The sequence below is a fragment of the Heterodontus francisci genome, chromosome 12 (genome assembly GCF_036365525.1).
Source record: "Heterodontus francisci isolate sHetFra1 chromosome 12, sHetFra1.hap1, whole genome shotgun sequence".
Lineage (NCBI taxonomy): Eukaryota > Metazoa > Chordata > Chondrichthyes > Heterodontiformes > Heterodontidae > Heterodontus > Heterodontus francisci.
In genome coordinates, this window is record NC_090382.1 from 56,187,911 (window position 1) to 56,215,884 (window position 27,974).

A 27,974-nucleotide genomic window follows, 5' to 3' on the forward strand; every position below is an offset into this window, starting at 1 on the left:
ATTGTTTTAGACATTTGAAACCAATTTATCTAAGAAACTTTATCTTTATAAAGTGTTTAATTGAAATTAAAATGACATTTCCTCATGGGAAAATATATCTCAATTTTAATGTGAAATGTTATAATTTTTTGAAAATTAGTTATGTTCACATTGAAAAACATACAGAGAACCCCTGTTTGTGATCATTCATAAATAATTACAAGGTAGGTTTGTGTTCATTACAAACTGTATTAGGGCCTCTTTTAACATTGATGCATTATGAAATGATAAAATAGACTATGTTGAGGTAAAACTACAAGTACGGTCCAAACCAAATGACCAATTTTGATTTCATTCATAAGCTCTTGCATTACATCTAATATAAACAGCTCTGAATTTAGTAATTCCCATACAGCATGTGGATTTTTGAATAGCATCAACAAGAAGTCATTTTAATCTATGTTTATTTCAAACAAAAATGCACAGTAATACAAAAAAGTTCTTTTCAAATATGTATCATAATTTCTCTGCCTTACCTTATATTTCCTACAATAATGGAAGGTAAATTGTGAGCAATTTGCACCTGTGGGCAGAGCCTCTGGAACAAAAATGTTTTGTAATTTACCTGGTTTAATTGAGGCATGGTAGTGATATCCAGTTTGTGACAGTCTAGTCAGGTTAAAGCCTCCCTTCCACCCTTGTGGATTTTGTTTTATAAACATGGGAATTATAACAGACAGAAAATGACCCTCTGGTCCATCCAGCCTGTCCCACACAATTATGATGTGTATCACAAGATATATGCTCCACAGCCCACCCAAAAACCATGTGGTCTCCTGGGAGAGACGAAAAGCCAGATAAAAACCCAAGCTATTTTGGGAAAAAAGTTTTCGGTAATTCATCCTTGACTACCCTGGCAATCAAAACTAGTCCAGTAGATCACCTGGCCCTGAATTCCATCAATACCTACTTTATGTAAGAGGTGATTTCTGCCTCTGCCAGAAACAGGTTGAGCTCTCGCTTGAAGGAGTTCAGTGAATCAGCATCTGCCGCACAAGCCGGCAATTCCAAAGGTCCACTGTTCTGTGGGAAAAGAACTACCTCTTGACATCTAACCTACATCTGACCTCATGCAACCTAAAACCATTATTTCTGGTTCTCCTAGACCTATTGATTTGGAACAAACTGACATTTTAAACACAATCTATTCCCTTCATCAGTTTATAAACCACAATTAGATCATGCATAAATTTAAACTTCTCTAAAGCCTCTAGAGTGCCAGCTCTTTAACTCACTCAAAACCCATTCAATTACATAGAGTTAAAATCAGGCCCAATTTGTGGTTACCTGAAACAGAGTTCAAAGTTAAATCATGAAAAATCAAAATTCTCATCAAGAACCTTATTGAGTTCAGTATTTGTTAAATTGACCCAGATTTTCTTGTAAAATAGCATTAAGGCTAGCAGCCTTCACCGTTATTTATACACAAATCAGACAACAAATTCTGGTGGGTATATATGTACAGTGAAATGCAAAAATCCAGAAATTAGGGCAGGATCTTTAGGTTCTGCCAAGGGTGGGAACGGTATTGGGCAGGCGATAATGCTTTCCCATTGCTGTTCCCACTGCCAGCGAATTTCATCAGGATGGGAGAAGACCAGCCCCAGCAACCAACCCAATTCTGCAATGAGGTCAGTTAAAGTGATTAATGAGCTCATTGAGTGCTCGTTGAGGACCAGTTTGGAGTTTTGTGAAGGCGGACGGGTTGCATGCTGGGTGAGGGGCAGACTAGGTGCATGGAGGCAGCAGCACAGCGGGGAACCAATCATGGCTAAACTATCAACTTAGATGTGTCCACAGAAGGGAGCACAGCTGAGAAGGGCACGCAGCCATTGGCACACAGGTGCCACTGGGTGTGCACAGTTTGTGGGGAGGGTGGTCTGTAAGCGCTTGAGCGGTGCAGGGGGTTGTCACCCTTCTGGCATTACAGAGGCATAAGAGGAGAGTGTAAGGCATCCAGACATTATTAGGAGTGCAAGGAAGGCACCAGCTGGCAATGAGAGCATGACTCTCAGATTTTTGGGTCTAGTGGCGATGAGAAGCAACATCCTCAGAACACAGGCAGAACCCTGGGCATGAGGAGAGCAGAGGAGAGGGACGAGGGGCAGGAAGACAACGGAAGCCACACCCTCAGTATAGGATCTACTACCAATGATGGTGCTATCTAGACATGTCAGCAAACCAGTGCCGCAGGAGACTGCAACTCTCCAGGGAGCTGGTCAGAGAGATTTGTACTCTTGTCATGGAAGACTCACACATCGCAGCACTGCTCACCATGCCCTGCCAGTAGCCATCAATGTCCCTGTGACCTTGAACATCTTCGCCTCTGGCTCCTTTCAAGGATCAGCTCCAGGTGTTGGCAGCATCTCACAAACAACTGCACACCATTGTATCTCGCAGGTCACTAATGCCCTATTTGCAAGAGCTGGTCAGTAAATTCAACTCCAGATGGGGCCTCCTAGGCAGAAAGGGCAGTGGCTTTCACCAGAATCGCTGGATTCTCCCAGGTGCAGTGCGTCATCTATTATGCCCATGTGGCCATCAAGGCAACCAGTGACCGTGCAGTGAGATTCATCAACTGGTTTGCAGTCACAAGACTGTTCGTGCATGTGTGCATTCGCTTTCCTGGCTGCTGCCATAACCCCTTCATTCTCCACCAGTCCAGGCTGCCGCAGCTCTTCATTCCACCCCCCAAACTGTGGAAGGATTCCCGGGGTCAAGGGTTCTCTTTGAAGAGATAACTATTCACTCCATTATGAGACCCTGAGCCAGAGCCACAGAGGCACTACAACCTAAACCATCTGCTCACAAGGACCACCATCGAGCAGGCCATCGGGCTTCTGAAGATCCAGTTCCAGTACCTGAATCAATCAGGTGGTACCCTGCAGTACACACCTGCAAGCATCACATGCATTGTGGTGGTATTTGCACTCTCCATAACATGGCCCTCCAGAGAGGTGTGGACCTTAAAGAGGGTGAAGTGCTGGCCCACATAGCTCATTGGAGGAAGAAGAGTTGCAGGACGAGGAGGAGGAGGAGGAGGAAGAAGGTGCAGAATACAGAGGTGCCCCAGCCACACAAGGAGGTGGCCGGGGCCAGCACAAGACTTGATGGGGGCACCTCAGAAGCTGCTGCACTGGCATCAATGCAGGGGCAGCCACCATCACAGGGCCCTGCTGCATAGATGGTCCATCAATCAGAGGGCCAAGGAGGTCAATGATAATGATGGCATCCTGTGAGGGGTGGCACCCTCATTCTCCTCAGTGACTGCCTCAGCCTTTGAGTGGTGGTCCAGGTGGCTGGAGGGGCACAACTGGCATCCACTCCAAACATCTCTATACCACCAGCGCCACTGACCGGACATTGCTAAAGAGTAATGAATGCATTCTGTGCATGTCAGTGCACTGCTCCTGCTTCCACTCTGAGTGTGGCTGCATATGGCTGTTCATGAGGTTGGCCACTCTTTCAATGGAGGAGCTCATGCGTTCAAAGCCCTGAGCCAAGGTGGCGCAAATGAGCTGAATGGACTCCTCCATTCTAAGTCCATGGCCCCACACTGCCTCAGGGAACTCTGACATGTGGAACGCAACTGTTGCTGCTGGTCTAAGTAGGACCTATTTTCCTGTGATTCCCGAGGCCCTGCATCTATGCTCAGCTGAGCATGACTGTGTCTGTCCTCCATCCTTCAAGGAGGACTACCCACTGCTTCCTCTGCCTCCCTCACCTCCTCCTGCTCACTACAGTTGTGCTCATCGCCCAGTGCCACTTTGTCTAATCGCACATGAGGACTCATTGATCTGTGTGTCTGTGCAAGTGGAGGGTGCCCTTGTAAGATGTGATGTTGCTGGCTCTGATGTCTCTGCTTCTAACGTCTTCTCTGGTGCCATCACGGATTCTTTCCTTCCCCTGTGAACCTGGGGGAGACACAAGAAGAGATCATGCGAACTAGCTTTAGAGAGCAGAAGCCCTGGCACTGCTGAGGCTTCCCAATGCAGCCGAGTCTGACAGGGAGGAGAGCCCTCCAACCCCTTTATCTACAGTTTGCAATACCTTTTCACCCTCTCCACTAGGAATGTCCATCTCGCCTTCCCCGACTTGCTCCTGGGGGGTCACCCTTGCAGGTTCCATGGCTCCCTCCTCAATGTGCAGATGGGGCACACCTCTTCTTGTCAGCACCCTTTCTCTGGCATTATGAGCCCTTTTCTCCTGCAAAGACAAAAAAGAGAGTGATAAGGTCTATGCCAGTTGCTCATTGACATCGGAAGCTACATATTTCAGTGTTGGCAAGTCCTCAACAGCACCAGGGCTCTGAGCATTGCTGAGGGTTCAGTAGATAGCCTGAGCACACATTCCTCCCATGTTCAGGAGCAGCATGCATCCTCAGGGTCCTCAGCTTGAGTATCTGCAGGAGGTTGAATATCCAGAGGCCTGTCAACAGGATCTGGTGTTGTACTCAACTAGCCTGACTGAATAATGTCATTGAACCTTTTCTGGCACTGGACCCAGTTCCTCCTGCCATACTTTGTCTGCTAACATTCTCAGCAACTTCAATCCATCCCTGCCTGGTTTGGGAGGGTGACCCGCTCTTGTCATAATCCAGAAAGAGGACCTCTCTCTTCTCCCTCATTGCCTCATGGATGACTTCCAGGTCAGTGTTGGCAAAGCAAGCGGCCACCCTGCCTGGGGTGCCAGCCCTCTGCCTTTTCTCTCTTATCACTACTGCATTCATTCAGTTAGTCAAATGGCAGCCACAGTAATGGCTGTCGTGGTAAGTTTAAAATGGGCCTGCACTTGCACGGTCCTGCCTCCATTCCCACCCCCACAGCAATAATTGGCTGCCCAACTAGCCCTCCAGCCAATTATCAGCCCTCCTCAATGAAAATTGGTGGCTCTGACTGCTGCCCCGCACGCCCCTGTCCCAGTGGGATCAGGATCCGGAAATGGTACAGATATCAGCTTCCCAACCCCAGAAGGAAAATCAGACCCTTGATTACTGCCAAACAACCTCTCCAGAATTGAAAACTCACTTTTACAGTTTTATGCCTTCAGATTTTAATTATTGTTGGAGATATAAAAACATTTTTTTAACTTTGTATTTCTATCTTGTTTATCTTTCTTTCTTAATCCAATCCCTCTCTTTATTTTGCTTTTCTTTACCTAATTTGACATTTCATTATTCTCACTTACACCACCTGGTTCAGACTGTGCACAGCTATTTAATGATTCTTCAATCTGATTGGTTATGGAGAGACATAGATAGTGTCATAGAGTCATTTAAGGCACAGAAGGAGACCATGCCGGCTCTCCACAGAGCTATCCAGTCAGTCCCACTCCCTTGCTCAATCCCTGTAGCCCTGCAAGTCTATTTCCTTCAAGTGGCCATCCAGTTTCCTTTTGAAATCATTGATTGTCTCTGTTTCCACCACTCTCATGGGCAACGAGTTCCAGGTCATTACCACCTGCTGTGTAAAAAAAAAATTTCCTCACATTTCCCCTGCATTTCTTGCCCAAAACCTTCAATCTGTGTCCACTAGTCCTTGTACCATTAGTTAATGGGAACTGTTTTTCCTTGTCTAACTTATCTAAGGCTGTCATAATCGTGTACACCTCTATCAAATCTCCCCTAAATCTCCTTTGCTCCAAGGAAAACAACCACAGCTTCTCCAACCTATCCTTGTAGCTAAAATCTCCCATTCCTGGAACCATTCTGGTAAATCTCCTTTGCACCCTCACATCCTTCCTAAAGTGTGGTGAGGAGAATGGAATGCAGTACTCCAGTCGGGGCCTAACCAGAGCTTTATAAAGGTTCAGCATAACTTCCCTGTTTTTGTACTCAATGCCTCTATTTAAGAAGCCCAACATCCCATATGCTTTACTAACCACTCTCTCAATATGTTCCGCCACCTTCAAAGATCGATGCACATGCACCCCGGGTCCCTCTGTTCCTGCACACTCTTTAGAATTGTACCATTAAGGATAGATTGCCTCTCCCTATTTCTTCTGCTAAAATGCATCACCTCACAGTATTAAATTCCATCTGCCACCTCTCTGCCGTTTCTGCTAGCCTATCTGTGTCCTGGTGCAGGCAGTTCAAATCATCCTCACTGTTTGCCACAACTCCAAGTTTGGTGTCATCGGCAAATTTTGAAATTCTACTCTGTATTCCAAGATCCAAGTCATTTATATATAACAAAAAAAAGCAGTTGTCGCAACACACACCCCTGGGGATATCACTATCTACCATCCTCCAGTCTGAAAAACAATCATTTACTACGACTCATTGTTTTCTGTCCTTAAGCCAATCTTATATCGAAATGGACACTGAACTTCCTATTCCATGGGCCTCAATATTGTTAACCAGCCTTTTATGTGGTACCTTAACAAACACTTTCTTAAAGTCCATATAAAAAACATCTACTGCATTCCCTCCATCAAACATCTCTATTACTTCATCAAAACAATTATTACATTAGTCATGCATGATCTCCCTTTTTCAAATCCATGCTGGCTCTCCTTAATTAACTCAAACCTCTCCAAGTGTCTATTGATTTTTTCCCCTGATTATTGTTTCTAAAACCTTACCCACCACTGATGTTAAACTAACTGGCCTGTAGTTGCTAGGAATTTCCTTACACCTTTTCTTAAATAAGAGTGTCACATTTGCCACTCTCCAATCCTTTGGCACCTCCCCTGTATCCAGTGAAGATTGGAAGGTTATGGCAAGCCCTTCCATTATCTCCACACCCACTTTCTTTAGCAACCTGGGATGCAAGCAATCTGGACCAGGTGACATCTACCCTAAGCATAGCCAGCCTTTCCTCCCTCTCAATTTTTACCCTATCCATTGCCTCCACTGATTCTACTTCCTTAGTGAACACTGATACAAAGTACTCATTACATATATTAGTCTTGCCCTGCACCTCTAAGCATATATTACCCTCTTTGTCTCTAATATGCCCCACTCCACCCCTTACTACCCACTTGCTATTTACATGCCGGTAGAATATTTTTGGGTTCCCTTTTATGTTGACTGCCATTCTATTCTCATGTTCTCTCTTTGCCAGTCTTATTTTCCTCTTCACCTCCCCTTTCAACGTATTGTATTTGGCCTGGTTTTCACTTGACATGCATCATGAACCTTTTTTTGTTTCATCATAATCTCTATCTCCCTTGTCATCCAAGAATGTTATTGATTTCCTTACCTTTTGACCTTGTTAGAATGAACCTAGCCTGTACCTGAAGCATCTCTTCCTTTACAGCTCTTCCTATCAGTCTTTAGTTCCATTTTACCCTGGCTAGATCCCTTCTCATTGCGTTGAAATTAGCCCTCTTACAATCTAGACATTCTACTTTATTTCATTCCTTGCTTTTCTGTATTATTAGTCTGAACATTAGGTTACGATGATCACTCTTACCCAAGCGCTCTGCGACAGATGCTTTGTCCACTTGGCCCACCTCATTCCCCAGCACCAAATCCAGAAACGCTTCCTTTCTAGTTGGGCTGAGAACATACTGATCAAGGAAGTTCTCCTGAACACATTTCAGAAATTCCTCCCCTCCTTAACCCTTTACTGTAACATTATCCCAATCGATATATAGGTAATTAAAGTCTCCCAGTATCACCACTCTAGAGTTCTTGCACATCTGTGATTTTCCCTGTAGATTTGCTCCTCTGTCTCTCTCTCATTATTAGGAAGCATATAGAATACCCCGAGTAGAGTGATTATACCCTTTTGCTTTTCAACTCTAACCAAATGGATTCTGTCCCTGCCCCCTCAAGGACATCCTCCCTTTCCAACACTACAATGTCTTCCCTAATCAGTACTTCCACCCCAACTCCCTTTTTTCCTTTTCTATCTTTTCTGAAAACTTTATATCCTTGTATATTAAGTGCCCAGTCCTTGCAATTTTTAAGCCAATGTTTCCATTATTGCCACTACATCATATTCCCATACTGCTATTTGTGTTTGTATTTCACCAACCTTATTCACCACCATTTACACACATGCATTGTAATCCTGTCTTTGCATTTCTCATAGTCCTTCTCAGTCCACTCCCATCTAATATGAAACTACTCTCTCTAGTACTGTCTAATGCTCTCACATTATGCACCTTATTCTTCTTTTCTACTTCTGTATGCTAGTGCCCATCACCCTGTCAATTTAGTTTAAACCCTCCTAAACCACACTAGTGAATCTCCCTGCGAGGACATTGGTCCCAGTCCTGTTGAGGTGCAACCCATCTCTTTTGAATAGGTGCTTTCTGCCCCAGAACTGGTCCCAATGCTCCAAGAATCTGAAGCCTTCCCTCCTGCACCATGCTTCAAGCCACGCATTGATCCTCCTTACCTTCCTATTTCTACTCTCACTAACGCATGGCACTGGGAGTAATCCAGAGATTACTACCCTCGAGGTCCTACTCTTTAACTTCCTCCCCAGCTCCTGAAAATCTGACCATAGGACCTCAATAGCTGCTCTTGCTAGGTCGTTGGTACCAGAACTTCTGACTCACTCCCTTCCCCCTGCAGATATTCCTGCACCCTCTCTGTGGTGTTCTTTACCCTGGCACCAAGGAGGCCACACACCATGTAGGACTCATGATAATGGTTACAGAAATGCCTGTCTGTCCTCCTGACTATGAAATCACCTATAACAACTGCATTTCTGCACTTTGCTTCTCCCTCCTATACAGTCCCATGCCCATTGGTGCCAAGGGCTGGGCTGCACTGCTTCAAGGTGTCGTCATTCCCAGCAGTCTCCTAAGCTGAGTACCAGTTTGAGCAGCACATATCCCAAAGACTTCTGCACTTCCTGTCTCTTCCTACACATGAAATATCCTTAAGTTCCCACATGGCGCAGGAATTGCAAACAACACCTTACAGCTGCCCATCCATGATCAATAAAAACCTTCTATTCCCTTTTTAAAACAATCTATTTAATACTCTGTTTAAACTATCAATTTTAATTAATACCTCTAGTCCTGCTCTCTGCTTATGCTGTTACAACGTTTACTGTTACACTACTCCGATTGAATATTTTTAATTTCCCTGTTTCGAAATTGAACCAATACTCTAGTATAGAGAGTAAAAAGAGAAAAATACTCACTATCCTTTTACTTTCTTCCCTATGACATCACAAAGTGATTTACTTTTGAACAGAGTCAGTCGGCACCTCCCTCTTAGGCCTATTCCTTTATACTGCTGCAGGTCTCGCTGGGCTCACTCTCAGGCCTGCCCTTTTATACTGCCGCCACCTCACTGCACTCACTCAGGCCTGCTCCTTTATACTGCCACCAATTTTGCTGTGCTCCCTCTCAGGCCTGCTCCTATATACAGCCACCAATCTCGCTGTGCTCCCTCTCAGGTCTGCTCCTTTATACTGCCACCAATCTCACTGTGCTCCCTCTCAGGCCTGCTCCTTTATACTGCCACCAATTTTGCTGTGCTCCCTCTCAGGCCTGCTCCTTTATACTGCCACCAATTTTGCTGTGCTCCCTCTCAGGTCTGCTCCTTTATACTGCCACCAATCTCACTGTGCTCCCTGTCAGGTCTGCTCCTTTATACTGCCACCAATCTCACTGTGCTCCCTCTCAGGTCTGCTCCTTTATACTGCCACCAATCTCACTGTGCTCCCTCTCAGGTCTGCTCCTTTATACTGCCACCAATCTCGCTGTGCTCCCTCTCAGGCCTGCTCCTTTATACTGCCACCAATTTTGCTGTGCTCCCTCTCAGGTCTGCTCCTTTATACTGCCACCAATCTCGCTGTGCTCCCTCTCAGGCCTGCTTCTTTATACTGCCACCAATCTCACTGTGCTCCCTCTCGGGCCTGCTCCTTTAAATTGCCACTAATTTTGCTGTGCTCCCTCTCAGGTCTGCTCCTTTATACTGCCACCAATCTCACTGTGCTCCCTCTCAGGTGTGCTCCTTTATACTGCCACCAATCTCACTGTGCCTCTCAGGTCTGCTCCTTCAACTGCCACCAATCTCGCTGTGCTCCCTCTCAGGTCTGCTCCTTTATACTGCCACCAATCTCGCTGTGCTCCCTGTCAGGCCTGCTCCTTTATACTGCCACCAATTTTGCTGTGCTCCCTCTCAGGCCTGCTCCTTTATACTGCCACCAATTTTGCTGTGCTTCCTCTCAGGTCTGCTCCTTTATACTGCCACCAATCTCACTGTGCTACCTCTCACGTCTGCTCCTTTATACTGCCACCAATCTCACTGTGCTCCCTGTCAGGTCTGCTACTTTATACTGCCACCACTCTCACGGTGCTACCTCTCACGTCTGCTCCTTTATACTGCCACCAATCTCACTGTGCTCCCTGTCAGGTCTGCTCCTTTATACTGCCGCCAATCTCACTGTGCTCCCTCTCAGGTCTGCTCCTTTATACTGCCGCCAATCTCACTGTGCTCCCTCTCAGTACTGCTCCTTTATACTGCCACCAATCTCACTGTGCTCCCTCTCAGGCCTGCTCCTTTATACTGCCACCAATCTCGCTGTGCTCCCTCTCAGGCCTACTCCTTTATACTGCCACCAATCTCACTGTGCTTCCTCTCAGGCCTGCTCCTTTAAATTGCCACTAATTTTGCTGTGCTCCCTCTCAGGCCTGCTCCTTTATACTGCCGCCAATCTCACTGTGCTCCCTCTCAGGTCTGCTCCTTTATACTGCCACCAATCTCACTGTGCTCCCTCTCAGGTGTGCTCCTTTATACTGCCACCAATCTCACTGTGCTCCCTCTCAGGTCTGCTCCTTTATACTGCCACCAATCTCGCTGTACTCCCTCTCAGGTCTGCTCCTTTATACTGCCACCAATCTCGCTGTGCTCCCTCTCAGGCCTGCTCCTTTATACTGCCACCAATTTTGCTGTGCTCCCTCTCAGGTCTGCTCCTTTATACTGCCACCAATCTCACTGTGCTCCCTCTCAGGCCTGCTCATTTATACTGCCACCAATTTTGCTGTGCTCCCTCTCAGGTCTGCTCCTTTATACTGCCACCAATCTCACTGTGCTCCCTCTCAGGTCTGCTCCTTTATACTGCCGCCAATCTCATTGTGCTCCCTCTCAGGTCTGCTCCTTTATACTGCCGCCAATCTCGCTGTGCTCCCTCTCAGGTCTGCTCCTTTATACTGCCGCCAATCTCACTGTGCTCCCTCTCAGGTCTGCTCCTTTATACTGCCGCCAATCTCACTGTGCTCCCTCTCAGGTCTGCTCCTTTATACTGCCGCCAATCTCATTGTGCTCCCTCTCAGGTCTGCTCCTTTATACTGCCACCAATCTCGTTGTGCTCCCTCTCAGGACTGCTCCTTTAAATTGCCACTAATTTTGCTGTGCTGCCTCTCAGGCCTGCTCCTTTATACTGCCACCAATCTCACTGTGCTCCCTCTCAGGTCTGCTCCTTTATACTGCCACCAATCTCACTGTGCTCCCTCTCAGGTCTGCTCCTTTATACTGCCACCAATTTTGCTGTGCTCCCTCTCAGGCCTGCTCCTTTATACTGCCACCAATCTTGCTGTGCTCCCTCTTAGGCCTGCTCCTTTATACTGCCACCAATCTCACTGTGCTCCCTCTCAGGTCTGCTCCTTTATACTGCCGCCAATCTCACTGTGCTCCCTCTCAGGTCTGCTCCTTTATACTGCCGCCAATCTCGCTGTTCTCCCTCTCAGGTCTGCTCCTTTATACTGCCGCCAATCTCGCTGTGCTCCCTCTCAGGTCTGCTCCTTTATACTGCCGCCAATCTCGCTGTGCTCCCTCTCAGGTCTGCTCCTTTATACTGCCGCCAATCTCGCTGTGCTCCCTCTCAGGTCTGCTCCTTTATACTGCCGCCAATCTCACTGTGCTCCCTCTCAGGTCTGCTCCTTTATACTGCCGCCAATCTCACTGTGCTCCCTCTCAGGTCTGCTCCTTTATACTGCCGCCAATCTCGCTGTGCTCCCTCTCAGGTCTGCTCCTTTATCCTGCCGCCAATCTCACTGTGCTCCCTCTCAGGTCTGCTCCTTTATACTGCCACCAATCTCACTGTGCTCCCTCTCAGGTCTGCTCCTTTATACTGCCGCCAATCTCACTGTGCTCCCTCTCAGGTCTGCTCCTTTATACTGCCGCCAATCTCACTGTGCTCCCTCTCAGGTCTGCTCCTTTATACTGCCGCCAATCTCACTGTGCTCCCTCTCAGGTCTGCTCCTTTATATTGCCGCCAATCTCACTGTGCTCCCTCTCAGGTCTGCTCCTTTATACTGCCACCAATCTCACTGTGCTCCCTCTCAGGTCTGCTCCTTTATACTGCCACCAATCTCACTGTGCTCCCTCTCAGGTCTGCTCCTTTATACTGCCGCCAATCTCACTGTGCTCCCTCTCAGGTCTGCTCCTTTATACTGCTGCCAATCTCGCTGTGAAACCTGCTGGAAAAATAATTATAGAAGGTTTATGGGCAGATGCAAGTGTAACAGTTCACTGCACACAGCAAAATCCAGCCCATTATGTTTAACAACATTGTGCATTTATCAGGTGTGATTTCATGACAGCAGCTCTGGAAATGCAAAAGGCAGAATAATGAGAGAGATTGAGATGGTAGGGGACTCATCAGAAAGAGTTCACTACCCATAATAACTTTTACTCCATTTTTATGACCTTTTCTCTCCTATGCCCTGAGAATGTTTGACATTTTATTCATATACAGTTGGGTCTTTAGGGAATTTGCACTTAAATGTTGCTTGAAAATGTGAAAAAATATGCCATATAGATGTTATTACATTTTAAAAGTCAACTTTAGACATTTGGAAAAGTCAGTGCTATTATGAACTGCATGCTATGCTTAACCCTCCATGATTTGTCAGGGTAATTGTGTCAGCTCTGTAGGGCACTACATGAGCCAACTCTGCAGTTACAAAGGGACTGTTTCAAGTATTTCAACAGTACCATCTCTAAATGGCTGCTATTGTATTTCCAGATGATTTTAGCAATCACAGTATGTGGTGATTGAGGAGGCCGTATACTAAGCTGACTCACCAGTGGCCTACACATCCCCTCCTCTCACTTCAGATAACTATCACACTTGCTGTGGTTTCCATTCCAAAATTGTATGTAGCATAGTTAGCTGTAAATGAGGCATAAGATTTTATTCCCTCTCGTACTTTATGCCATTAAACAAGTTTTAATACTTTATATTCAAATCAATAATCAGAAACACTGCACATTTTCAGTTGGAGGGCAATAATTTTTAATAATGTGAGGCCAGGAAACAATGTAAAAGCAGCAATACTGGATTGAACCTGTGTTCATATTGGCAGCTTAGGAAAGTCAGAAAGCACCTCACCAAACTGTAATTCTACAAGTGCAGTACTCCTGGTTTCTCAGACCACTTGCAGTCTTGACATCTTGAATGAGAACACAGATGTTGTCTGAGTTCACAAACAGCTGCTTTGGAGTGAGGTCATCAACCACGCTCACTCAATGGACTGGGTTTTATCTTGGCGACAGGGGAACCTGGCAACAGTCCAGAAGGTGACGATGGGTGCAACCCCGTCTCAGCCCTTTATCCGGCTCCCGGCCACATTATTAAAAACGATTGCCCTCCAATTGAAAATGTGCAGTGTTTCTGATTATTGATTTGAATATAAAGTAGTAAAACTTATTTAATGGCATAAAGTATGAGAGGAAATAAAATCTCTTGCCTCATTTACAGCTAACAATTTATGCTACATGCAATTTTGGAATGGAAACCACAGCAAGTGTAATAGTTATCTGAAGTGAGAGGAAGGGATGTGAACCTGTGGAATTCTCTACCACAGAAAGCAGTGGAGGCCAAGTCATTAAATATATTCAAGAAGGAGATAGATATATTTCTTAATGCCAAAGGGATCAAGGGATACGGGAAGAAAGCAGGAACAGGGTACTGAATTAGACGATCAGCCATGATCTTTTTTGAATGGCGGAGCAAGGATACTCCTGCTCCTATTTTCTATGTTTTCTATGTCTATGTGTAGGCCACTTGGTGAGTTCAATGGTGGGCAGGTAATAGGCTGCCTGCCGTTGGGGATGCTGCCCACTTTAAGGGACAGGATCGCACCCCAAGAACTGCTGGCCATTCGGAGTACTGGTAGCTCAGCAGAGCTACCGGGAGTGGTGGCCACTGCTGGTACTGCAGGAGGCCCAGGATCAGCATCAGCCATGGAACCCCAGAGTGCAGGGAACTGGGGCAGTATCCCCTGGGCCATTCAAGCAGGCTCTGGCGAAGGGTGGGAAGACGGGTGGTTGTTGAGGGCAGAGGAGTGGGTGTTGGCACAGGGGCAGCCTTTGTCATCTGGGGCCCTCTGTGGGCCACAGATTGCCCCAGCAGGAGGGTACCCTCCCAGCCCACATGCCACAGCCCACAGGGAGGCCACTGAAGGGCCTCAATTGGCCTTTGAGTGGGAAGGTCATCCTTGACCTTCCCCTCCCCTGACAAAATTGAATGGCATCAGGAAGGTGACAAGCACTCCATCCCCAGCCTTCCCTCGCTATTTTATGTACCCACTGCCTCTCTGGTCATCACTAGAGGGCTGATAAAATACAGCCAATGTGTAGTAGCTGTAGCAGGCCACACCATGCTGGACTGATTGGTGGGTCAACACAGATTCTCTTTCTTTACATGGTTGTGCATAGGCATTGACTTGGAGGAGCTGAAAAGGAACTGGTAGAATTCCCAATTTAGAACTCTTCCTGTTTAGTCAGTCTCTTGATGTCAGTGTCATTTGGTGAAGTGTCTATTGCTCCAAATGTGCTCCACTTGATAAACCAATATAGACTTAGACAGAGTTCATGTGAAGTGAGTGAAACTCAGATACAGCTGGAGGCAGCTCAGACAGGAAACCAACATGGATAACAGCACTGTCATAAAATGTAAAAGGATAACTCTGAAATGCTGAGGAAAACAACTTTAACCTGGTTCATGCAGGCTTGCTGCAGTCGGAAAAGCATTAGTTGCCCCTCTGTTACTAATATTGGGGTCACACCAATCAGTCTGTGGATTGGCTGCACCTGAAACAAAATTAACCTAACTTGAGTTTCTGATAAATGGCTTTTTAAAGTTTCCAATGATAAAATAAAGCTGACTATCCTAAATTGAGTCTTTTTTTTAAAAAAAAGAGGATTTCTCTCATTGTTGATTCTAATTCCTCGTGTGCCGTAGAAATAAAAGTTTCTTCAATAAATCAGTTTCTCTAATTTCACAACCACCATGCAAGTCTGAAATTGGATACATCACCTTGGATTAAAACCCATACTGTGTTGTTCAGATGTGCAATATTTAACGAGCGGTTTATATTCAGTTTTAAGTAAATGAACCAGTGTGACCATGGCAGCGGCAGTAAATGGTACTTTTAAGTACGGCTAATTAATTGCCTTTCTATGTGAGTAAAACGCATGATCTGTATTTGACTGGCCTTTGCTATTGGGCCAACTAAAGGAGTATAATCTAAACCACTAAAAGGAAGAAACCTCTGGAAAAGTTTTTTTTGGGCAATCTTCCAGTCACAGAAGTAGCTTTGGCGGTTTACATGTGTTATATGTTACACAGATATACATGTATTGGTGCTACTTTCGATCATTGGAAATTGAAGATGGTTATAATAACAATAATACGAACAATACTTCCCAGCAAATAATAAGTGACTGATTACAGTAATGGATACATTGCTGCATCCCCCGTGGGGAAAATGGCAGAGGAAAGCAATGATCATGACTCTTTGTTGCCGGTTCAGTAAGGTTTAGAGTTACCGCATCAGGCAGTTCGTTTTTGCCCAATAGAAGATGAAAGCAGTTGAGGCGACGAGCAGCCTGCCTTAGTGTAAAGCCGACCTGAAACAAAAAAATCACCAATGTATCCAGGGTTTCAGAAACTTAAGAAATCAGGAACAGTTTTATAGGGGAACATCTCTGTTCGCCATGTCGGACGTGATGTGTATTCTAGATTGTGTTCTTGCATACTTTCGAGAATGAGTGCTCGCTGTCTGAGTTTGTGCATTTGATACCAGTTCGTGTGCCCTGGTTCCCTTTTTGTTGTTAAAGGTTTCATGGACCTGGTTTAAATAATAGCTGCATTACAAAATAAGTAATCCAGTTTATTTCACATGTGGCTTGTCCATTAATTCCAGACAGGAACAGTTCTCAATTCCTAATATTAATCCTTAATAACGGCCAAGCCTGCTGTCAAATAACAGCGTTAGATTGTCAACGTTACATTGTCCCGCTTTTAAATGAAAGATCGTAACCATATTCCTTGTTAATAACATTCAATCTATGAAGAATGATCTTCAAATAGCAAAATACTGCAGATGCTGGAAATCTGAAACAAAAACCGAAAAGATTGAAATCACTCAGGGACAGGCGATATCCAGAAGTGGTGGTTTCAGATAACAGGCCCTTCCTTCCTCGCAACTGGAAGATATTAAAGGCGAGCGACATGTAAAAAGTAACAGATCTGGAGAAAAGGAGAGAACAGGACCACCGCGGACAGAGAAAAAGAAGCAGAATGGCCTGGAAAGTGTTTCAGTAAAGAATAGGAGATGATCAAATGGCAGAAGTGATAGTCACAGCAGACAAAATAAATCACAATGAGAGAAATTAAAAAGGTAAAAGGCAATGAGATTAGTTTAAAGGGTGACAGTGATGGAGAATGAAAACCTTTCAAACAGAAACCGATTCCAGTGGCCCAGGAGTGTTATGGAAAATCACCTTCATAAGAACATAAGAAATAGTAGCAGGAGTAGGCCATTCGGCCCCTCAATAAGATCATGGCTGATCTGCCCCAGACCTCAACTCCTCTTTCGTGCCAGCTGCTCATAGCCCTCAACTCCCCGATATTTCAAAAATCTATCTACCTCCTCTTTAAATAGTTTCAGTGATCTAGCCTCCACAACTCTCTGGGGTAGAGAATTCCAGACATTCCCTACCCTCTGAGAGAAGAAATTCCTTCGCATCTCAGTTTCAAATGAGTGTCCCCTTATTCTGTAACTGTGTCCCTAGTTCGAGATTCCCCCACTGGTGGAAACATCTTCTCAACATCTACCCTGTCAAGCCCCTTTAGAATCTTGTACGTTTCAATAAGATCACCTCTCATTCTTCTAAAATCTAATGAATAAAGGTCTAACCTGTTTAAACGTTCTTGATAAGTCAATCCTTTACCCCAGGAATCAGCCTAGTGAATCTCTTTTGAACCACCACCAATGCCAGTATATCCTTGCTTAAATATGGGGACCAAAACAGTACACAGAACTCCAGGTACAGCCTCACCAACCCTGTACAGTTGTAGCAAGACTTCCCTATTTTTAAACTCCAACCCCCTAGTAATAAAGGCCAAAATTCCATTTGCCTTCTTAATTACTTGCTGCACCTGCATGCTAACTTTTTGTGTTGCATGCACAAGAACACCCAGATCCCTCTGTGCTGCACATTTTTGGAGTCTCCATTTAAATCATAGTCTGCCTTTTGAATCTTCCTACCAAAGTGCATGACCTCACTCTTTCCTACATTAAACTCCATCTGCCAAGTTTTCTGCCCACTCAGTCAACCTATCTATATCCCTTTGCAGATTCCTTATGTCCTCATCAAAACATGCCCTCCCACATATTTTTGTATCGTTAGCAAATTTGGATATATTACACTCTGCCCCCTCCTCTAAGCCATTAATATAGATAGTAAGTAATTGAGGCCCTAGGACTGATCCTTGTGGTACTCTATTAGTTACGTCTTTCCAACCTGAAAAAGACCCATTAATCCTGACTATCTGTCTTCTGTGAGTTAACCAATCCTCAATCCATGCAAATACATTACCTCCAATAACATGAGCTCCTGTCTTGTGCAATAATTTTTATGTGGCACCTTATCGAATGCCTTCTGGAAATCCAAATACACTACATCTACCAGTTCCCCTTTACCAACTCTACTTGTTATATCCTCAAAGAACTAGAGCAAATTTGTCAAACATGATTTCCCTTTCACAAAACCATGTTGACTCTGTTTGATTGCGTTAAGCTTTTCTAAATGTCCTCCTATTACTTCCTTAATAATGGACTCTAGCATTTTCCCAACAATCGATGTTAGGCTGACTGGCCTATAGTTTCCTGCTTTTTGTCCCCTCCCTTCTTGAACAAGGGTGTCACATTCGCGGGTTTTCCAATCCGCTGGGACCCTCCCAGAATCCAGTGAGTTCTGGAATATTTCAACCAATGCCTCCACTATCTCTGCAGCCACTTCGTTTAAAACCCTTGGATGTAGGACATCAGGTCCTGGCGACTTGTCTGCCTTTAGTCCCATTAGTTTTTCAAATACTTTGATCCTCATGATAGAGACTGTTACAAGATCTTTCCTCCCATTAGCTCCTTGCTTATCTGATATCTATGGGATGTTTATAGTGTCCTCCACCGTGAAGACTGATGCAAAATATTGGTTTAAATTATCGGCTATTTCCCTGTTCCCTGTTATCAGTTCTCCAGTCGCATCCTCCAAGGGTCCCATGCTCACTTCAGCTACTCTCTTTTTATATACCTGTAGAAGCTCTTGCTGTTTGTTTTTATATTTCGTGCCAATTTACTTTCATAATCAAGTTTTTTCCTCTTTATTAGCTTTTAAGTCATCCACTGCTGGTTCCTAAAAAATTCCCAATCCTCTGGCCTACCACTAATTTTCGCTGCTTTGTATGCCTTAGTTTTTGAATGGATACTCTCCTTGACCGCCTTTGTTAACTACGGGTGGTTCATCCTTCTCATAGAGTCCTTCTTTTTGACCCGGATAAATTTTTGCTGAGCGTTATGAAATATCTGCTTAAATGTCTGCCACTGTTCATTCACTGACTTTCACCTGAGTCTACTTTCCCAGCCCGCTTTAGACAACTCTTTCTTCATACCTCTGGAATGCCCTTGTTTAAGTTGAGGACACTGGTTTGAGATCTGAGTTGTTCGCCCTCAAACTGAATTTGAAATTCTACCATGTTGTGATTGCTACCCCCTAGCGAATCTTTGACTACGATATCTCTTATTAATCCTATCTCATTACTAGATCTAAAATAGCCTTTTTCCGGTTAGGTTCTGCAACATATTGCTCTAAGTAACAATCCCTGATGCACTCTACAAATTTGTCTTCCATGTTACCTCTGCCAATCTGATTTGTTCAGACAACATGCAGATTAAAGCCACCCATGACAATTGTAACGCCCTTTTTACAGGCCTCCATTATTTCCCGATTTATACTTTGTCCTCCATAGAGGCAATTCTTCGGGAGCCTATAGACGACTCCCACCCTTGACTTCTTCCCCTTGCTATTCCTTATTTCCACCCAAAATGATTCCACATCATGACCTATTGCACCTATAACACTACCCACCACTTCACTAATACCTTCCTTTATTAACAAAGCTACCCCACCTCCTTTTTCATTCTGGTTCTAATTTCTGCTGCACTCGTCTGCTTATATTTTCTGCCCCTTCCTGTCACGCTTTGATTACCGTTCGCCTCTTCACTAACTTGCACCTCTGCTCTCTCGTTTCTTTTTGATTTTTTAAACTTCCCTTCAATTGAACCTCCCCCCCCCCCCCCCCGCCGCCCCACTAATTAGTTTGAAGTCCTATCTACAACCCTAGTTATACTGTCATATCGATTTCCAGGTAAATATCTGCAACCAGTAAATGGATAGTTACTTGCAGAGAGCATATTTGTTGTTACTGTCAGCACAGGTTACTGGCACAACACGTTACAAACGCCCACTTAAATATTCAGGTTCTAAGTTTGTGATAGAGATTGTTGACGAGCACACACTGAACCTAATATCTCTCAGAACAGAAGAAAAACGCTTCAAATGATAACAAGAGTTCTGATAGCGCCCGTCACGCATACAGATAAATCAGCTCAGCAGAGGGTTTCACTGACATCTCGAAACTCTAGTCTAAGTAACGTTGAGAAAATATCGATAGTAATAGTGATTACGTATCAACTGTAAAAACGATCGCTCGCTTCAACCTAATTTACTATCATGTTCGTACAGTGTGGTTATATAATTTCGGAAATACAATTTCCTTACGTTATCATTAAACAACATTAAACTGGTTTAACTATCACGCCTTTACTACGCTATTAAAAATGCATAAACGCGAGTGGAGAGAGACATTTGAAAACGTAACATTAATATGAACCGAATGGCCTGGCATGTCCATAATAATGAAGTGGCTTGTTCGAATATACCAGCAAGGTCAGACGGTCGGAGATCCATCCTGTGTTTACTGATGAGGGAAATTGTGGGCAGTAAGTGTTATCATTGGGTGGAAACATTTCCTGTACAGATTCCTTGCGGTGTCTAATAAGGAGTCCGGATCGATAAGTTTAGGGGTATCAGTATTCAGGACTGCCTGCTCTAAGGGCTTCGTCAGTCTGTGGGATTCGGACCGAAACATTCTGCACATTGATCAATCTGCAAGTAAGACTGGGTTAAATTTCTCATTCAGAGACAGTCAGCGGCTGGGTGATTTGATACATTGCTCTTAGGTTTTCGTCATCAGTTAGGTTAGCGCGAAAGTATTCCACAAGCTCACTGTGGTTCGGTATACTACTGAAGAGCTACCCGCTTCTGAAGGCAAGGCACAAAGAACGGTTGGTTTTATTTAGTGAATGTTATTTCTACGTGGGGAGGTTTTCTGATATCTTCAATCTGGAAAAAAAAATTACTGCTTTCTATAAAGTGAACGATTTGCGCTGCCGAATACACCCACACCATTACTCTATCAGTGCTGTAGATATATGCGGAATGCACAAAGATTTGAACGCAGAAAGCGTTTTGGGGTTTTCTCCTATATGTCAGTTTGAACATCCTTGTAGCATCTATCAGATAAGATTCCTGATCAGAATATTCATTGTCGATGCTGCATGGAAATAAATTGGTTTACTTTTTGGGATGGGGAGGCCGAGTCATGACTGGTGACACCAGCTGAATACCGCAAGAAGATTATTTTATTGCTAATCATCCCCAGTAAGAGCATTCAAACTGAATCTCTTGTTTGAGTTACGTTTGTTTACTAACACAGTACCACTCCCGTTGGTGTATAGTTGTACCAAACCCTTCTAACCCAATACTGACAATGCTCGTTGATGCAAGTTCACTATGCATACAGTTCCTTCCAGATCCCTAGGCTGTTATTTACATGTCCAAGGCCCACCGAGCTCGGGAAGTGCTTTCCAAATACGTGCATTTGTAAAGCCTAAAGAACAAAAGCATCATATCTGCATTTTAAGAATCACAATGTTACTACAAATGAACGTTCTGACATTATAGGAAGAAATATTATCCTCACGCTTATAAGCGACGAGTACATAAATTGAACTTCTTGTCCTCGATTCTAAGCATTATTGATTACAGGTTGTGAAAAGCAACTTCCCAATTTGTACAAACGGCGCTAGGACATTGGGAGAAGCACCTTCGCAGATTGCAAAATTCGCATTTATAAGACAGCGAGTTATTGGTGTCTTTCGATCATTTGTGACTGGAGCTGTACTTGATCAATGCGGAAGGTCCCAGTCGGTTCCATTAATTAAGTTTATAATTTTCTTTGAGGTTTAGTTGTTCGCACCTTCACGTTTAATTTCAAAACAGTAAGGGTGAAAGTGTGATACTTTAATGAGGACTTTTACAAGGAATTAAACTTGGGAACCGTGCTGCATGTGCTCTGGCAATGCTGGCACTGACAGACCTACTGGCGATCTATTTGCCAGTTTCAGCTTCAGGGCATAAATTCTATATTAGCCAACTACTGTCCTGCCGACGTAAACTGACCTAGAAGCTGTACATGTTCATTTTAACTCGTGTTTAATCCCTTATACATTACAATAACTTCTACATTGTTCGTAAAAGGGAAAATAGCCAAGCCCCACCCCAACTGCAAGAACAGTTCAATTTAGTCAAGAATAAAGTCGATATCAACAGGTAAAGGACATTAAAACAGAAAATGCTCAGCGGGTCAGGCAGCATTCGTGGAAAGGGAAACAAAGTTAACCTTTCAGGTCGATGACCGTTCGTCAGAACTGTATGTTGAGTATCTGCAGAGTATTTGCAGCATTTTTTGTTTCTATTTCAGATTTCCAACATCCGCAGAATGTTGCTTTTATATTAGAGGTCAATTGCATTGTTGGGAGATCACTTATTCACTGCAGTGTCTTGGAAAAGGCATTGAAAAGCAAACATACATATATCTCTGTAATATATAACCTATATACTAGTTATATTAGAAGCCGCAATTATGTTATTCTGTACAACTGAACATTGAGGTGCCATAGCTGCAAAATGCGCCTCCACCACTAGAGAGAGTCGTGTTTTCTACAGAACGTCGCTTCCTTTAGCGTCCGTAACTTACAGACACGCCTTTAGTAATTGTATATCCAAAAAAAAGTGAAAAAGGACTCGGCGTCCGCAGATCCCATTTCACAGAGACTAAGACAACGGTACACACGTCCCGTAATATTAAGGTTTAAGAGCTATAGCCTCCTCAGAAATAAAAATGCACGAAGCTGTATGCTGAACTTACTTTTGGCAAAGCGCATTCAAAGAGCGGTTCAAAACACAGTAATCTATTTTGCTTGTATCTTGTTTCCAGGTCTGACGACGTTCTTGAGCAATTCAACAGGAAATCTGAATGAAATTTTCTTCAATCAGTAGTGAAGACAGCAGTTAGTTCAGCATCATGGATTTCGTTATGAAGCAAGCGTTGGGTGGTGAGTAAAGCCAGTCATTACTATTTGGACAAGTCTGCAATGCTGTTATCAAACGCTAAAGAATAATTTGGGATATGATCTATCTTAATTTTTCACTGACAGTCTTTGCTCTCGGTTTTCGCTGTCGATGATTTTCCGCTCCGTTCTCATTCTTAACGTAACTCACGGTTTCATTGAAAAATAAACAGAGAAGGCATGTCTGGAACTGAGGTTCTCTGAGAGATCTGTTGTTTGCTCAAGGTCACACCGTATGCTCAAAATCGGTGAAAAGGTTAAACGATGCTCGAAGATCAAGCAGCTGGAGTGCTGAGGGATTAGTGCCGATAATAAGCTTGTGGCCCCGAGAGGCACTGTGACTGGCGGAGAGATAATGATGTTCATAAACCCGGCATATTCTCTTTATCTGTACTTTATCTGTAGCCATGTTACCTCCAAAAAAAACAATTCAGAGAGCTCATGCAACCAAAGTCTTTGCCGAAGTGTTCCTGAAGTTTAAATTCGCGTTTTAGACACTTGCAAAATCAACAAAACAAAACCAAGCACGATGTCATTTTTTTAAAACTCCAGTTGATTCTTTGTTGACCAGCAAAAATAAAATAGTAGCTTGCGGATATTGGGAAGTGGCTCGCAAATCTGCTGCATTAGGCATTAGTAGTGTGTGAAACAAACTCACCTACCATTGCCAAGAGCATTCTTATTTTAAATGTATTTTTTGCAGAATGTGGGCGTATTTTGAGATAAATTTGCCAGATTGAGTAAGAAGCCAGGCACTTCCTTGAGAATAAGACACAGATCGAGTCATGTGTCTTTTGTGGAAGTATATGTACATATATGTACGGTACATTGCGGTACGTTCAATGGTAGACCTTCAATAAGGGGATTGGCGATGTTTTATTGTTCGTGAAATTTGATTTATGGGGTGCGGAATACCCGGACAGATGCCACATTTAAAGGATTTAAAAATCATTTTCTTCAACAGGCAGCTCCACAGTTACTATATTCTACTGAGAACTCTCAGCGCAAAGTTCAGTATTAATCCAAGGTCAGGGAGCGTACGTGCTATTCAGTATACTTGCACATATGTTGAGTTGGTTCGAATTGTTTTGTATGTTTTTTTTCAGCTTCAGTTATAATGTGTCAATTTCATGTCACTTTTGCTGATACCCTCCCCCACCCCTAAGGGAATAAATGAAAGTTTATTTTTGCTTTGACGTTTCACCAGTATGTGGTCTCCTCCAAAATGCTGCCATTTCACTTTGCGCTCAGCACGGCAACTTCTATTTAGTGCGGAACAAACTTGTATTCTCAGAAAGTATAGAAAATCCAAAAGAGAAAACAAGTAGGAACCATCTTCAGAAATACATTTCGTAATTTGAAAAAGAGAGTGCAATTTTATTAAAGTCAACTGTCCGACTGATGTGGCAACATTTTCCAAAAATAATGAGGAATATTGCAAATTTAGACTTTGTTAATGGGCACGATATTTACACTTCCATTGAAATTTTATCCAAGGGACTCAGTGCAAATCAAAACTAATTATTTAATTCAATAATAGCTTTTTGGGCTATGCCACTCTCGTTGTTGCAGTATGTTGTACGCAAAAGCATTTTAACTTTCCTAATTTTGATATCAACTGATCCTTTCAGGGCCCCAATAACATCAACGTCACGGATACTGTAGCAATAAAATAACATTTTTGAATATTGAATTTGTTGAGCTTTCATTGAATATGAAATATGATTTTAAGTATACGTACATATTCATTTCAATAAATGTTCCAAAAATCAACTTGAAGGTAAAGGTAAAGAGATATTGTTTTCAAACAGTAGGCTTTCTACAGGAAGAGTGAACTTTGTCTTTAGCTATCAATTGCTTCTGACTGCTGCATTCATGCCATGGGGAATTACAGTGTACAAAACAGCAAGATCCACATAACATAGAACCAAAAGATAATAAAGGATAATATGATCATATGCAATGACATTAAATTGAAGAGAATGTTGAGAGGTGATATGATTGATATTTTTAGGATTTTAAAGAGGCTAGATAATAGCGACCAGAACAGACTTCATCCAGAACAGTAAAACCATAGGACGTGGTCTGTGTTTGAAGTGCAGTAAATTCAAAGCGAATCTACTAAAAGCAATATTTCAGTGAGCAACTGGTCAATCTATGAAAAAGGCTGTCTAGGGTGATGGTGAAATCAGTTAATATTGATTCATTCAAATGCAAATGAGATAGATTACTTTCAGAAAATAACATTTTGGAATACAGTATATGAGCAATTGAGATATGGCATGGTAAGTGTAGCAGTTTTAGAAGGAATGATAACTTTGGACTTACGGTTCCCAAAGCTCTCTACCACTGGTGTTTTCCCTGTGTCATACCGACATCTACATAGGGATTCAGTACATCTGCTAAACACAATATCTGGCATCTTCCGGGTTCAGAACATGAACAATAAATGTTTTTTTTTTTAACAAGTATTTCACTCCTTAATAATTAAATTATGTGGAGTATAGAATGTCTGCAGCGATATCTTTGGGCACTTTAAAGTTTGTTATGGTGACAGTTAGAATTTATAATGGATGATTAATAATGTAAGAGATTTTCAAAGCTCTGCAATTACAAACCTCTCTATTAGTTTCTGTGGTACAATAGTAATCAGAAAAGGGGTTGAACCCTCAATGAGATGAGCTCCTGAACAGAAAACATAATCCCCAGAGTTCATAATTATGACGTTTAAATGTATTACATAGTATTTACAGCACAGCAACAGGCCATTTGATTCAACAGGTCCATGCTGATGTTTATGCTCCACATGAATCTCCGACCACACTTCTTCATCTAATCTTATCAACATATCCTTTTATTCCTTTCTGTCTCATGTGTGAATCTTGTTTTCCTTTAAATGCATCTATGCTGTCCACCTCAACTTTTCTCTGTGGTAGCGAGTGCCATATTTTTTCGCTACTCTCTGTGCAAAGAATTTTCTCCTGAATTCCCTATTGAGTTTGTTATTGGCTATTTTATACTTGTGGCCCTTAGTTCTGGTCTTGCCTCCAAATGGAAATATCGGCTGAATTTTATGCAGGCAGTGGGTGTCCCAAAGTTGGGTCAGAAAAGGAACCCCGCCTTGACCGTTTTGGGGACACCCAGCTGCATTTTACATGCTCGGGCAGTTAACTGCCAGACGCCAGGGTCGCTGTCTCTTTAAGGACAGGGATCGCAGCTCCAAAAGCTGCCGACCAATCAGAGGGCTGGCAGCTCAGCAGAACCACTGGGAGCGATGGCCACTGATGGTACTACAGTAGGCCCAGGACTAGGAGCAGTGCTGGAGCCCCAGAGAGCAGATAAGTGGGGCGGGCTGTCCGGGGCCAGTCGGGCAAGCCCCGGCGAGGGGTTTGGGGGAGGGGAGTATTGGCGCAGAGACGCCCTTTGCCACTGGGGGCCCTCTGTGGGCCACAGATTGCCCAAGCAGGAGGGCCACCCTCCCCAGCCCACAGGGAGGCCGCCAGACTTTACTGGGTGGCCGCCCCACATGAACTTCAACCCCCCACCGGCCATTGGTAAGGGCCTCAGCTGGTCTTCCCTGCCCCTGATAAAATTGAATGGCATCGGGAAAGCGATGGGCCCTCCACAGCCCACCCTCCTCGCTATTTTATGGGTTCCCCCACCTTCCTGCTCGTTCCTAGAAGGCTGATAAAATTCAGCCCATCATTTCTTCATCTGCATTATCAAATCATTTCATAATCTTAAAGACTTCTACCAGGTTAGCCCTCAGTCTTGTCTTTTCTGGACAATAGAGCCACAGCCTCTATAACCTTTCAGTTCTGGTATCATCCTACTAAATCTTTTATGCACTCTCACCAGTGCCTCTGTATCCTTTTTATAATATGGAGACCAGAACAGTTCACGGTGCTCCGAGTGTAGCCTAATGATGGTGCTATACAAGTTTAACATAACTTTTCTATTTTTCAATTCTATCCCTCTAGAAATGGATCTCAATTCTTTTGTTTTTTTTAATGGCCTTATTAGACTGCATTTCGACTTTTAGCCATTTATATATCTGTGCCCCGAGGTCCCTCTGTTCCTCTACCCCATTTAGAGTCTTATTTGCCAAAGGGTATGAGGCTTTCTTATTCTTAACAGAATATACTACCTCACACTTAACTGTATTGAAGTTCATTTGCCGCATATTTTTTATATATTAGTAAGGAAGGAATGACTAATATGTATTTTTGTAAGCCACTGTCTTGAAATGTGCAGTATTTTGAATCTCTAACTAAAATGAATGCAGCTTGAGATATGAATACTGATCACTTAACTGCCCAGAGCTGTGGTCCCTGTCCTTTTAAGGACAGGAATCCTGCCCCCAACAGCTGTCAGCCAATCAGTGGGCCAGGTACTGAGTAGTATCGGCAGTGTCACTGGGAGCGGTGGTCACTGCCAGTACTACACCAGGCCTGGGACCAGGCCCATCGCTGGAGCCTCAGACCCCAGCTAAGTGTGTCAGGGCCACCAGGGCCACTCCGGTAGGCCCCGGCGAGGTGGCGGAGAGTAGTTGTTGAGGGCAGAGGTGTGTTTGCCAAGGTGTGGCCTTTGTCGCTGGGTGACCACAGACAGCCCATGGAGGAGGACCCCCCCACACACACACCCCCAGTGGGAACAGGCCCCTAAGTAGCTATAAATTAAGGGCCACAATTAGCTTCTGGGCGGGAAAGCCATCTTCGGCCTTTCCTGCCCCTGACTTAATCACAGGGCAACAGGAAGGTGACGGGCACTCTGCCACCGTCTTCTGTCACTATTTTAAGGGCCCCCTGCCTCCCATCCCATCTCCTGAGATTTGCATTTTGTCTTTCAGGGCATATGTGCTTATTTTGTATAAGAGCCTCATCAAGGCTTAAGATGTGAGGCACATGATATCTGTGAGATATACCCCCTTTCTGCTCTTTTATTCTTTCAGTACCAATGTGTGTTAGTCATGGCTCAGTTGGTAATACTCTTGCCTGTCAGTCACCAAGTTCAAGTCCCACTCTAAGACACAAGCAGAAAAATCAAGGCTCACATTCCAGTGCATTACTGAGGGAGTGCTGCACTGTCGGAGGTGCTGTCTTTTAGATGAGATATTAAATTGAGGCCCCATCTGCTTATTCAGGTGGATCGAAAAGATCCCATGAAACTATTTCAAAGAGCAGGGAGTTATCCCTGGTGTC

The 27,974-nt window shown here is 43.9% G+C and overlaps 1 protein-coding gene across 5 annotated transcripts in view; it reads left to right on the forward strand.

The window, feature by feature from the left end:
- Positions 1–27,974, forward strand: part of LOC137375598 (complexin-2) — a 362,538-nt gene that overhangs the window by 139,904 nt on the left and 194,660 nt on the right. For 3 of the 5 annotated variants that reach the window (XM_068042960.1, XM_068042962.1, XM_068042963.1), the window contains exon 2: positions 22,641–22,758. In XM_068042960.1, the coding sequence (XP_067899061.1) occupies positions 22,728–22,758 (31 nt within the window). In that variant the 5' untranslated portion in view covers positions 22,641–22,727. Of the gene's footprint in view, positions 1–22,425; positions 22,513–22,640; positions 22,759–27,974 lie in introns of those variants that run through there. The other 2 variants (XM_068042961.1, XM_068042964.1) reach the window with 2 other exon arrangements.